The sequence below is a fragment of the Astatotilapia calliptera genome, chromosome 14, assembly GCF_964374335.1.
Source record: "Astatotilapia calliptera chromosome 14, fAstCal68.1, whole genome shotgun sequence".
NCBI classification, from domain to species: Eukaryota; Metazoa; Chordata; class Actinopteri; order Cichliformes; family Cichlidae; genus Astatotilapia; species Astatotilapia calliptera.
This window is the reverse complement of record NC_137435.1, coordinates 29526753-29541314: the sequence shown is the minus strand read 5'-3', so window position 1 is coordinate 29541314 and position 14562 is coordinate 29526753. Positions and strand designations below refer to the sequence as shown.

Sequence of the window (14562 nt, the reverse complement as noted above, 5' to 3'; positions counted from 1 at the left end):
GTTGGTGTGGGCAGGTCTCATTTGTAGGTGCTGAAGAGCTGCTGTGGCTCATTTCCATCAGTGGCACTGGCAATACCTGGGCTCATTCTGTCAGTGAGGTAGTTGAAAAACCCCAGTTGGGTAAAGCGTTTGGGGGTTTTTGTTAACAGACATGCTTATCTATTTAGTTGGTGTTATTTTTTTCAGCTAAATTTTTTAGTGCAATTAGCACTTTCAGCATCAATCCATAGCAATGTGTTGTATTTTTCACATTGTCTGTGTGTAAAATACATATGTAAGCATAGATTACACAAAGGATCCTGCACGCCAAGCTGGATACAAATAGAAATCCCTGGAAACAATTCTTTCTGCGCTTAAGAGCAGCTTCCTATTGCAACGCTGGAGGATTTGTCACCATTACTGGATACGCTGCAGAAGCACAGCAAAGCAGTGACTGTGTGGAGTCGAAAACTATTACACCAACTACACTACACAGTCACCCACATTACCCCAATCACTGGCGTGTTTACACAACAGAGACGCTGAGTCTTTGTTACGGGCGCCAGCCACTGTGGCCTCGTTGTGTGGACACAGAGAGACCTTGCTGTGACTCGCGTCTTCCCTGCTGTGGATTTCTGGAAACCGCGCTTAAAGAAAGCACAAGACTTCTTTCGTAAAATGTGCCTTCCTGAACTTGTTGGGAAATACTTCTCGAAACAACGTGCTGCTCTAAATAGCCTGTAATGTTTCATGTTGTGGTTAAAGATTGATGACAGCTGTGTGGTGCGATGTAAATAGTTTGCATTTCATTTTTATGTGATTGCTGTGTACATGTGAATAGATCTATAATAAAGAAAAACAAACAAATATACTATTCTTTTTTGTTTTATTAAAACAACTTCACACAAAGTACAACTATTTACAATGTACAGTACATCCAAAAGAACAGCTTTAAGAATACTCAACAGGAGCAAGTGTCATTTGGCCCTGGTTTGACAACAACACTGGGGCACATATTAACAAAAACACAGCAAACCTTAACGATCTTATCAAGAAGTGTTGTGTCTTCAGCCTCACATGATAAGAGTAATCAGACTGTGTGTAACATTTTGAACTTGTTGCGCAAACTACCTATTACTCGCTCAACATGAATTCTCAGGTGGGCAATTGCTCTCGTTTGTTCAACGTCCCTTGCATCAAGTTGACAGTAGCCTTTTGTGAAAGCTGGAATCTTGACCTCCGCACACATCATTCCTACAGCATCTCTGATGTCAAAGCCTCTGTCAGCCAATACTACGTCCCCTGGTAACAGCTTTTGAAGAATGCCACATCTCTCTATGATGTGTTTATCTGATGCACGACTAGGGCTGGGCCATATTATACCATTCACGGTAATACCGGTATAATGTTAGGCAACGATAGGAAAATGAAATATCGCGATAGAATGGGAGTAAAACGCGCATGCGCAGTGCCTTTGTTTTCATACGCACATGGCCGATTGTTGAGTGAAACAGATGAACCAGAATTGGTTTGTAAAAATGGTGCAACTTCCGTGATGTGGAACTGGTTTGGTGTTTGTCTGTCAGATACACGACAAAGCACATTTTTTTGCAGAACATGAAAGCGGTCGTCGTTATTGTCGTATTTGTCGGACTAAGATGCTCTTAAATCTGGGAGTAATCTGGGTCCTAAACTCCGTATGCTTCAGGTCAAACAACACTGCAGCATCACTGAGAGTTAAAAACTGTCTAAATTCTTTCATCTTTAGTAAAACGATCAGCATTGCTGCTTTACCAGGTGTAACTATAAAGTTTAACTTCCATGAAAACAAAAAGTTATTACATTTAATGGAGTTAGAAGTTAGCAGGAAGCTAGCGGAAGTTAGCTCGCTAGTTTCGCTAGTTACCTAAGCATGATATAGCATGTTCTGACTGAGAGATTTCTGAACAAATTAAAACGTACAGCTCTGCTATCACTTCCAACATAAATGAAGACAGGAAACTAAACAGCAGTGACGTTTGTAGGGTTACTGAAGTTGGGCTAGCTGGTATATAATGATGTGCTACGTGATCGCTAGCGACACAGCTATGTTAGCATAACATAAACAGTGAAGCTGGAGGACGAACACTAACACTTTTCCACTTATAAAAGTTAACGTGAAGGTTCTTCATGGTTAGAGACAAATGCAATCGCATGGCAGGATGCTGTAAACGGACCAAACTTCAGTCAGGAGAACAACTGAGATAATCTATCCACAATACCAGGTTAGTCATTAATATACTGCAACAACATGGGAATAGAGCAGCTGCCAGAGAATTCAACATTAATGAATCAATGGTACAGAAGTGGAGGAAGCAAGAAGAATGAGTTTAATAAAGTTTGATTTATCTGACTGCTTTGTTTCGCTTAATGTGCCTTATAATCCCGTGCACCTTATGGTCCGAAAAATGCGTACTGCACACTGCAGTTTAATGTTGCAAAGCACCTCTTTTTAACTTCAGTGGATATTATACATGGTTATGCTCAGGATATGTCAGCCCATTTCTACTGGAAATGCCTTTTGGTTAAACTTTCAGCAAGGAATTTGCATTTGCACTGTTACATTTTTATAAAGCTTTAATGTACATAAAAACCAGCTTCTTGTTTAAGTGAAAATAAATGGAAGGTTGTCTTTTTGCGCTAGTAATGTTGTGGAGTTGTATTTTGTCTCGCATCAATTATATCGTCGGTTATATCGTTATCGCAAATTTTCAAATATATATCGTGATAAATATTTTTGGCCATATCGCCCTGCTCTATGCACGACCCCCCATCCCCTGGAAATGAAAGAAATAGCTCCATGGGGTGTAATCCCGATGAGGTATTTTATGGTCTGTGTACCCTTGTAATGAGAGTATGTTTGTGCGCGTGCCTTTAAATTAGATGGTCTTTCTGTTCGAATCTCAAAACAGTCAACAATGATTGCTACTCGTTTTCCAAAAGTTTCAGTAAACTGTGGAGGCATTGTCGCCTGCAGACAGTGCCTCTCAGGCCAGTGCACCAGTGCTCCTAAGTGGGCATACAAAACATCAATGGTATCGGTGAAGACAGAAGACAGTGTTTTGTGCGACACATGGAATAGATGACAAAGATGCTGGACTGGAAGATCAAGTCTCAGACGCATTAGTGTGAGTAAGAGCATTTGGAAACCTGTCAGTTTCTTCGGTATTGGCAGGAAATCTTTGACAGTGTTGAAGAGGGACATTAAGACAGCATAACAATATAGTCCAGTGTAATATCTTACTTTTTCGGTATCGTCCTTTAAGAAAGTTTCATTCAGCTCTGTCTTTTGCAACTGTGCTCGAAGCAGTCTGTTCTCCTCCAACAGCCGGTTTATTTCTGCTCTGCCCTGTTGACTGCACACACAGTCCTTCGTCTGCCCTTCAGCTTCCGTGACGCTGTCACTCCCATCACCACTGTCCACATTTGCAGCTGGTACGTCAACCTCCACTTGTCCAACACAACTGCTGTCCACTGCCTCCATGACATGGTTGTTGTTCTTCTGTCAGACCTTCATCGATCATCAAGCCTGTAAGATAAAAAATAGTGCATAGACTTAAGGTTAATGTACACCAATATTCCAATGACAGGTGTGTGATTCATCTTTAAGTTATGTGCGGATTAGTGTACCATAAGAGCAATTTAGTATGTTTTCAGAGGGGGGTGTTTACCTGCAATGGGTGCTCTTTTTCGCTTCCGTTGCATACGCCTTGCGTGCCGGTCCGAGTCTGACACAGGTTTGTCGTCGTGCCCCATGTGCAGTGTTGGTGCCCAGTCTGGATTTGTTACATCCATTTCATATGCTGGTTTGCCTGCAATAATGCCAAATCAAAAGCTACTCAGTCGACATGACGTGGTTCTGCAGCATCACACATTAGCATGTTTTATCTCATTATCTATGACCGCAGCGCATTGAAAAAAAACCCACTAAAAGCCTTTTGGTTTGGTCCTTTTACAGCATCCTGCCATGCGATTACATTTGTTCCTGACCACCGAGAACACTCACGTTAACTTTTATCGAGTGGAAAAAAAGTTAGCGTGTTTATATTGTGCTAACATAGCTGTGTTACTAGCGGTCACGTAGCACATCATTATATACCAGCTAGCCCAACTTCAGTAACCCTACAAATCAATCAATCAAGCTTTATTTATAAAGCACTTTTCATACAGAAAAAATGTAGCACAAAGTGCTTTACATAGTTAAAAGCAGCCCACCCCACCCTCCAACTCACTCCCCACACTCTCAATACACATATATCCCCCCACCCCCACCCACACACACACATACACACACGCGCACACTTAAAGAGTAAAAATTGGGCTGGGCTCGCATGAGCCAAGTGAGGAAACATTATAACAGAGAGCCGTCTGCACCGGGAGCCGGTCACAGACCGCAGCCTCCGGGCTGGGCACACAGCCGGAGGGAGGCCAAGGAGCCCCCCAACCAGGCTGAGAGGACCCCAGAGACCAGCAGCCACGGTCAATAACAGCCCCGGTGCAGAGAGCGCCCTCCGAGGAAACACTGGAGATATGACGCAATACGATATATACAGGGTAAAATGATAAAATAAATAAGAACAGGATACAATATAAATATAAATATAAATAGAGTAAGAAGATTAAAAAATGAATAAGAATAAAATCAAAAAATATTAGGTAAATCCTAAATTAATAATAGAATAACAGGATAGAATAAATAAGCATAAAAAATAAATAAACGCTAAGTAAAAGCTAAATTAAAAAGGTGGGTCTTGAGCCTGTTCTTAAAAACATGTACGTTCTCTGCGGCCCTGAGCTCCTCCGGCAGGCTGTTCCACAGACGAGGACCATACCACTGAAAAGCTGCCTCTCCGTGAGTATGTGTCCTGACTTTAGGGACAATCAAAAGGCCAGTACCAGAGGACCTCAGGGTCCGCGAGGGTTCGTATGGTAAAAGCAGATCTGAGAGATAAGAAGGCCCAAGACCATTAAGACATTTAAAAACCAATAAAAGAACTTTAAAATCGATCCTGAAACACACGGGGAGCCAATGCAGCGATTCTAAAACCGGTGTAATGTGGGCCCGCCCTCTGGTCTTCGTCAGCACACGAGCTGCCGAGTTTTGCAAGAGTTGTAAAGTTGAAATATTCTTCTTAGGAAGACCAGAGAGCAGGGCATTACAGTAATCAATGCGACTGGCAATAAAAGCATGCATCAGCATCTCCGTGTTGGCCCGAGAGAGAATAGGGCGGACTCTGGCTATATTTTTTAGATGATAAAATCCAATTTTGGTTACATGTTTAACATGTGGGATAAAACCAAGCTCAGAGTCAAAAATAACACCCAGGTTTTTCACTTGTAGCGAAGGACATAGTGAAAATGCCTCTAATTTAGACAAGAGTTTCTCTCTCTGAGCCTCAGGACCGACAATTAAAACTTCAGTTTTGTCCTGGTTAAGCTGTAAAAAGTTTTCTGCCATCCAAGATCTTATATCCAAGATACAGTTAAAAAGGGCATCCATTGGTCTGGTGTCATCAGGAGACACGGAGATGTACAGCTGCGTGTCATCAGCGTAACTGTGGAAGTTCACTCCATGCCTCCTGATGACACTGCCGAGAGGCAACATATACAAATTAAAAAGTACAGGGCCTAGAACCGACCCTTGAGGCACACCACATGTCATTTTATGGATCTTAGAGGAGCATGTATCCATACTCACCATAAAAGATCTGTCAGAGAGATAGGAAGTGAACCAGTTGTGTACAGCACCAGAGAGGCCCACCATGTGTTTTAGTCTGTTTAAAAGAATAGCGTGGTCTACTGTATCAAAGGCTGCGCTTAGATCCAGCAGCACCAGGACTGAGAGCTTTTGGGCGTCCCAGTTACATCTAAGATCATTTAAAACCTTTAGGAGAGCCGTCTCTGTGCTGTGGTTCACCCTAAATCCAGACTGGAATATCTCCAGGATCTGTCTATCATTGAGAAAATCAGTAATCTGAGTAAAAACAAGTTTTTCTAAGACTTTACTTAAAAATGGTAAGTTGGATACAGGTCTGTAGTTATTAAAATCATTACAATCCAAATTGCTCTTCTTCAGAAGGGGCCTCACCACCGCCGTTTTAAAGGCAGCAGGGAAGACACCCAACTGAAGAGAGCAATTCATCATGTATAAAAGCTCAGCCTCAAAAAATCCATAAAGTGTTTTAAAGAGTGAAGAGGGGATTGGATCTAAAAGACATGTGGTGGGTCTCACTGTGGAGAAAACCTTCTGAAAGTTCTCAGCATTAACCAGGACAAAGCTGTCCAGTGTCTCCTCAGGTACAATCGAGCCCTCAGATGTGTTTACAATCATATCGCGATTAGATAAAATATCAGATCTGATGGCGCTGATCTTTCCCCTGAAGTGGTCTGCAAACTGCTCACAGAGCGAGTCTGTGGGGGTTCTTTGGGAGCTGTTAAAATCAGGGTTAAATAAATGATCTATGGTGGAAAAGAGGACCTTGGGATTATTTTTGTTAATACTGATTATTTTGGCGAAGTATGAATTTCTTGACTTCCTTAATGTATTATTGTACATTTTAAATTGCTCGGAAAATATTTGATGGTTGATATTATTTTTATTTTTCCTCCATCTCCTTTCTGCTGCCCTGCAATTTCTTTTGAGTTTTTTGACTTCTTCGTTTCTCCAGGGTGATGCATGTTTTACGTTAATCTTTTTGGTGGTGAGTGGAGCAACGGAGTCAAGGCTTTTCTTCAGTTTGCTGTTAAAATAACTAAAAATCAAATCGCAGGGTGCAGGTAAAATCACAGGGGGGCATTTGACTAAAACCCTGGTAAAATTTGCAGCCACTGTCACTGCTGTTTAGTTTTCTGTCTTCATTTATGTTGGAAGTGATAAGAAAGCTGTACGTTTTAATTTGTTTCCAAAACCCCGCAGTCAGGACATGCTATATTGTATTTAGATAGAAGCTAGCGAGCTAACTTGCTGCTAACTTCTAACTCATATGTCATAAATTCCATTGTCATGGATGCCTGGATGTTTAACTCAGTTGTTACACCTGGTAGAGCAGAACGCTGATAATTTTATTAAAGATGAAAGACTTAAGACAGTGTTTTAACTCTCAGTAATGCCACAGTGATCATTTGATATATGGACCTGCAGCAGAGTTTAGGCCCAGACACGGCTAGTGACGTCAGACTCAACAATCGGATAGTGATATGAATTACTTTAGAACTCACCGGAGAGAAAATGCCGCGAGCAAACCAACAAAAAGCTGGGGATTGCACGGAACTCGATATCCGCTCGTCTCACCGCTGCAATCCATGCCTGGCGTCTTTGTTTGGTGATATCGGATACATGGGATCCCTCACGTTGCCGCCAGGATGGAAAACGATTAAAAGATTAATCCAGTTTCTTGCCTTCACGATCGTGAGATCTAACATTGCAACCGACTACACACGTACCACCATAGCTGAAGCTGTATCCTTTGTCTGGCCTACTGTGATGGCGGCAGGGGGCGCATTCTAAAATGTCATGTGACAATCTGATTCATGAAGAGTGATGATGTCACAAGGACATGTGATGATGTCACAAGGACATGTGATGATGTCACAAGCACATGCCTTTGAGCCTTTTCTATAAATAGGGGTCAGGAGCAGCAAGTTTTAGTCAGTTTGTTCGCAGCCTTCAAACGTTCGACCAGAGATATATTTGAAAGTATTTGTAAACCTCTTCAGAGTCACTGTGCACAGGATTAAAAATGTATCCACGAAAATGCCAACAAAGAATAAACAATCTTGCTGCCTCTCCTTCGAGGTCTGGCCGGCCACTCACTTCAAGAGGGAAGCCTGATATGACACGATCCATTGGTGCCTCATCAGTCCAAAGGACATTACAGGAAAACTCCGACCTACATGCAAAAATTAAACAAATTGAAGAAGAGAAGCTTCAACTGGAGGAGAAGTGCAGACAATTGGAAGCACGAAATCAAGAGCTGGAAAAACAACAGCAACGCCAGCCTTACACAAAAATTATTAGTGAGGCCTGGGAAGGAAAGTTTGGTGAAGCACGACAGAAGATTTTGTTCCTGATGAAGGAAAACAAGACAAAGAGTGCTGAATTAAAAGAAACGTCTGCCCAGCTTCAACGCGCGAATGCTACTATTGGGGAGATGCAAAGGGATCTCCAAAACATGGAGCAAAAGAATCAGGCGCTCCAAGGAACGCTTGATGAAGCTATGGAACAAACTGCACAAATCCTCGGACAGAAAAAGGAAGGGGTCACACAAATGCAGGACCAACTCAAAGGCATAAAGAAAAAATACGAAGTGCTGAAAGTCAGGCTGGATGAAACAGAGTGCAAAAAAAAAGAGCTTCTTCAAGAGAAAGAGCAACAGGAAGAAGAAAAAAAACGTATTCTCCAGGACTCAGACAACTTGAAGCGCGAAAACGCTGAAATGCTTGCACAAAAGCAGCAACAAGAGAAAATAAATGAAGACCTGCAGCGTAAGCTTCAAGAAATCACAAGAAGAAATGAGCAGTTAGAAAAGATGCACAAGGAAAAACAACAGCAAAATACAGACAAGTGCAATCTATTAAAAGAAATGGAGCAAAGATGCCAGAAACTTGAGAAGGAAGTTGAAGAAACAACCGATCAGTTGAGAACCCTCATCCTAGAGAAAAAAGTGGTCGTGGAAAAGCTCATGGAAAAGAAGAAAAAACGTTTCCGCTTCTTCTGGAGGAGGGACACTCCTGCTCTTTCTACTTTTTCTATTTTTTCTACTGCTGACGTCACCTCGTCTCCCTCCACCTCTGTTCCATCTTAATTTTCACCTCTCCTCTCCCCTTCTCTCCTAACACTTCTTCCCTCTCTCCTTCATCTTTTTTCACCCCAACCAGTCCCGGCAGTTGACTGCCCCTCGTGAGCCTGGTTCTGCCGGAAGTTTCTGCCCGTTTAAAGGCAGTTTTTCTTCCCCACTGTCGCCTAGTGCTTGCTCAGAGGGGATTGTTGGGGTTTTCTCTTTTCTTTTTTTTTCCCTTCTTATTACCATTTTCCTTTATTTACCGATTTGTTTTGTTTACTTTTCTTTTATGTTGTTTCTTTATTTACTTGTTTAACTTTTTTTCAACTTATGTAATAAACTAATAAACCAATTGAATTTATCCTCTGCGTATTTTACATCTAATCTTTAAAGAATATTTCCAAAACATTTTCAAACATCACGATCTGTCTTTTGTTTGCTTGTTAAAACCCCGTAAATGGTGAAGTAAAAACCCTGTGATATGGTTTAAAACATCAAAATAGACTAAACAACTAGTCTAAAACTAAGAGACACAGGATAAAGTTGGTGTGAAGGTTTCAGTCTGTGAATGAATCTAAGCACCATCACCTTAACTTTAAATTCATCTCTGTTACCCTCTTTGTGACTGAACTCTGACCGTGAGCACCACAGCCACTGCGCACCAGTCACACGCACTTTAAATCCATCACAGTAAACCAGTTAGTTTACCTCAGTTTGTTTTGCAGCACATTTCACAACATGCAAAAGCATAATGTGCCATGTACAGACTCAAAATCTGATTTAAAAACATGAGGACTGACCTGTAAGCTTTACATTTACAGTTTATCACATACCACTGAGCAGTTCTTACCTGTAATTCTAAGCCCTCTTCTTCCTTTTCTGGTTTAAAACATCAAATTAGACTAAACAACTAGTCTAAAACCAAGAGACACTTAAATATTAAGTTAAACCTCTGGGGTTGCCGGACGCGTCGGCGCGTCAAAATCACATGACCAATTTAAGACGACACAGCTACAAGATGCAGCGATTCAGAGGCTGTATCCCAATTCAGGGTCTGCAGCCTTAAAGGCCGCATTTTAAGGCCGATTACGTCACAGCGACGCGACGAAGGCCTAAAAATAAATGTTTGTTTCAGTTCTATGAAGTTCTATGAGTATTTTGGATTAGTAGCACTGCTGTGTTTGTTGCATCATATTGCTGTAATTGTTTATATGCTTTATATATTCTGAGGTAAGTTGATCTATAGTGTTACATCATATTCTATAAGGATGTTATGTGTTTGTGTACTTTCTGCCCAGTTTGACCCATTTAGCAGAAGTCAGCTTGGTTCCACTTGCCTCTTACCCGTGATTTCAGTGGAAATTTCAAATTCAGGATCTGACACACACTGTTTCATGTCCTACACAGTTCTTGCAAGTTCATAGAAATTTCTGTTCAATTAGAACCAAATATTTGAGTTGATGGTTGAAATTGTTGTTGTAATTTGTGTTTTAAATATTTTTAGATTGATGTTTTGTTTCCTTTACAATATTGTAAAGGAAACAAAACATCAATCTAAAAATTGTCCTCTTTTTTATTTTTGCAGGGTGCCCTGGAAGAGCAGAGTTAATGTTCGACTCCTCCTGGTCAGGCTCTCCAGCTGGATGAGCCGAGGTCTCCCCTCTCGCCGCCGCCTCTGAACACACAAACACAAATTGCATGTGAAGCAGGAGGTGCAGATTTTTTTTGCTATTGTTTTCTAAATCCAGGCTTGATCACGTGGAGGTATTTGGAAAACTTTTTTTGGCCAGCGGACGACTGTTGTCTCGCAGAAAGTCAAATCAAATGTATGCGATACACAATCAATTCACAAGAACACATTAAAACAGAAGGTGCCTGATTTCAACTCAATTCTGCATCAAAACAGGGTAACAGAATTAAAACGAGTGTTTGCAGCAAATGTGAGCACAAAGCCTCACTTTGTACAAGCCTGCTATTAAAGTTCTCCTCTATGCAGACAACCTTCCTGTTTTCAAGGCACAACTTGGATCTGCTGCACAAATCTTATGGATACACGCTAAATGAAACAGTAGTGTGCACGACTCCAGATTCTGATCCCTCGTCCTAATATGGTCCTAAAAGGCTCACAAAAAACAACATAGCGATAGCAATAAAGCAAATGTTGAGGCTTCTAAATACAAAGTCCATAAACCAATGGCTGACATGGGTTTTATCATAAGGGTGATAAATATACAACATATGTTCTTAAGACTAAAAGTATAATACAGATTTTAGTCTGAGAGATCTGATGTTCATTTACCTGCAGATGCACTATACGTGCCTGCTCCGTGGTTTTCCACAACATTTTGCACATCACTATTTAATACAGGAAGTAGGTAGGTGAACTAAAACAAGTCATCTTTCTTTGTGAGAGGACAATATTAATGAAATAAACCTCAATGACATCATAGGGATCCCTAAAGATGCTCCTGCTGCTTTTCTTCCTCCTCATCCTAAACTTCCTTCTCCTCGACTTTCATCCAATTGTACTTCAATCTACTTGTGTTTCTCCCCCTCCTCTTCCTCATTTTGTTGGAGCTGTGAACAGAATTAGTGTGAATCTGAATTAATTTGTGCAAAAAAGTAAAATCTACAGCTTTTCAGTCAGAGGTGGTCTTTTGATTTAAGCCGGGTAGAGTAGATTTATGTGTTGATGCTGCCTGCTTCATCTCTGCGACTGGCTGCTGAGTGATATTTACACCCCGGCTGGATTACAAACTTTAACCACGTGCTGCACTTTGGCCCAGCGTTGATACCTCTTGTTAGTATAATGAACTCTTCTTGGCTTAATGTATGATGGTGGATAAATGAAATGTACAAAGAAAATTTAACTATATTACAAAAGGACATCTATCTTGGTAACATCAAATGACCGGAGCATAACTTGTTAACTAGTCTGAAAATAAGTTATACAGGAACAGTCACAGACACACCTTCTCATGTGTCACATTTCTATTCATTCAAAACACTTATGCATTGCTGTATTTTATACAGGCTGATGTGAGTATTTACACAAGCACACACACACACACACACACACACACACACACACACACACACACACACACACACACACACACACACACACACCAGCTTATTTCTCTCTTATCCAGAGAAATCCTTTCATCAGCCTTTCAATGCTGGGTAATCAAAGTATAAAGAACCATGCCAGTCTCCTATTGCCAGAGGCTGAAGTGTGTGTGCAGTCACCAGGTGATAATCTGATATCATGTACTTCCCCACTGATGTTAGTGGGGAAGTACGATAGTGGCTCAAGAGTTGGGAGTTCGCCTTGTAATCGGAAGGTTGCCGGTTCGAGCCCCGGCTTGGACAGTCTCGATCGTTGTGTCATTGGGCAAGACACTTCACCCGTTGCCTACTGGTGGTGGTCAGAGGGCCCGGTGGCGCCAGTGTCCGGCAGCCTCGCCTCTGTCAGTGCGCCCCAGGGTGGCTGTGGTTACAATGTAGCTTGCTATCACCAGTGTGTGAATGTGTGCGTGAATGGGTGGATGACTGGATATGTAAAGCGCTTTGGGGTCCTTAGGGACTAGTAAAGCGCTATATAAATACAGGCCATTTACCATTTACCATGTTAAGTAATATGAAAAAAAAAATGAATCCCACCTTAGGCCGAATGTGTGACTCTCTTCGTAGTGGAAGAGAGAATGAATCTTCCCATCCGAATTCACGGCAATCAGTCTGTCAATCAAATCCTGTGGAGTAAAATGAGAGGCTTTGAACAAGAATGCACCGGATAGGGTGCAAAACGAAAACTGTGTGGAAATTTACAATGGGTAAGGTGGAGAACGTATATCAGTCTCAGTGTGAGAGGGTTTATTTGAATGCGTTTGAAGTAAAACAAATGGGTGGGTGGTGTTTGGAGGCCAAATAAAAAGTGCAAACATGCCCTCAGATGGATGACAAAAAAAAACTGCAGTGTGTGGAAAAGAAGAAGAAGAAAAACACTTACAGGTATGGAGGTTGGCATCTCCCTCAGGGTGTATTCGCTTTTGTTGGCCAAAGACTGTCGGCCCAGCAGTTGCCACACCGACTGGGAAGAGGAGAGGAGGTTGACCAAGTACAGGAAGGACTGAAGAGGAAAGTAAATACAGCAGCTGTTAGAGAGAAAAAATGTATTTGCTTTTAAAGACCATTGTGAATGCATTTGTGCACGTCATGGATTGATCAAATCCTAACACATAATAATAATATAACACTATTCAACTACAAACACTACCGATAATATGACAAATAATATCTGTAGTATTCAAAGCAAAACAAAATGTAAAAAGAATTTATGATTGCAAAGATAAAACATGGTTTACCACACTCTCAAAACTGAATAAGACATATATTCTGAGCAGAGTGGTTGAGCAGAAACCTATTGCAGCCTGAAGAATATTAAACTACAGGAAAGCTCCCTGCATTTTTCACTGGGTCTGGTAGAACAGGGAAAACATATCATCAAAAGCATCAAAGGAAAAAAAGAGAGACACTTGCACAAACGAGCTACAACTTAGATTATATTAAACAGCTTCAAAGAAACGTAAAGAAAAAAACAAGATACGATGGATTTTTTTTTTCTAAAATAGAAATATCTATACTTTCATGTGTCTTCTGATGTTTCTGTGCATGTGTGAACTTATCTTCATATGTACTACCAAACCTCCTACTGTACTTAGCACAGATTAAAGCAAAGACTCGAGTTAATTCACCAAAGTGCTGGTGTGTGTATATTTAGTTTTCCTTTGACCTCAGCATATATGTATAACCCACTGATAAGGCAGACTTTAAAGTCGCCTGTGGCAGGACACAGTTTACACATCACTGGCTGTCCGTATTCACTTGGCTAGTCTCTCTGAGAGAGATGACTTGGCTGCTGTCAGAGGCCAAGCATCAGACACACACAGACAGGCTCACGCTGGAGCTTGTTGAAGCTTTCCTGAGAGAAATTCTGCCAAAAACATAACTAAAAATGCAGTCTTATGAAAGTAAGGCTTATTTGCCCAGACACCCATAAACCAATCAGCAAAAAGCCTTTCTTGTTAACAAAATCACTATTGCCAGTTTCTTAAATATGAATATTCACAAGTGAATTTTCTACATGGCTGCTGGTATCACAGCAACACATGGACCACTATTCTGAGTCCTGGGTTAATAATAATTGGAATCAATTTAATTTTAATCAATTTAAACACCTTTGTAACCAGTGAGCTAAAAACATGATGGAAAAGCAAAACTTCTAAGAGATCTGTGTCTGTACTATTATGTAGATATCTAAAAATTGGGGCATTGTGGGCTCCAGGAAGTTTCTCCTTCTCCCTCTCTCTCTCACACACACACGCACGCACATACATACAATACCTTAATGCAACTCCTATCTGTGGGGTCAATGGGAGTTGGTTTGGGACGGACCACTCTGATGTCGTCACTGCTGCACTCAAGAACAGACCATAGCTCTAGTACCAGGGCCCGAATAAAGCCTGAGACAGAACACGGAGAAATTTGTTGTACCAAACATTTATTTGAAATAGCAGCAACTAAAATTATTAACAGTGCTTTAATAAATAAACGACTGACTTTGTTATTGTGTCCAATCTTTTAAAGAAATCTGTCTTTGCATTGCTGGCACCGTTTTGATTGGAGGATTTGAATCTCAGGAAGGAAGGAATTTATAATGCCACTCCCTTTGATCCCATTTAATCTCTTCCCTGTTGCACTTTGG

General features: G+C 41.1%; 1 protein-coding gene across 2 annotated transcripts; it reads right to left on the bottom strand.

The window, feature by feature from the left end:
* Positions 1 to 848: 848 nt before the first annotated feature.
* On the bottom strand, positions 849 to 14053 carry LOC145420125 (uncharacterized). 2 transcript variants are annotated; one of them, XM_080288914.1, is made up of 3 exons: positions 12462 to 14053; positions 3690 to 3830; positions 849 to 3547 (listed from the first exon to the last, which is right to left on the bottom strand). In XM_080288914.1, the coding sequence occupies exon 3, from the start codon at positions 3500 to 3502 to the stop codon at positions 2717 to 2719; it is 786 nt and encodes a 261-aa protein (XP_080145040.1). In that variant the 5' UTR covers positions 3503 to 3547; positions 3690 to 3830; positions 12462 to 14053; the 3' UTR covers positions 849 to 2716. The 2 variants fall into 2 exon arrangements, with proteins under 2 accessions (XP_080145040.1, XP_080145038.1); XM_080288912.1 differs by lacking the exon at positions 12462 to 14053 and adding an exon at positions 7237 to 10447.
* Between the last annotated feature and the right edge of the window lie 509 nt (positions 14054 to 14562).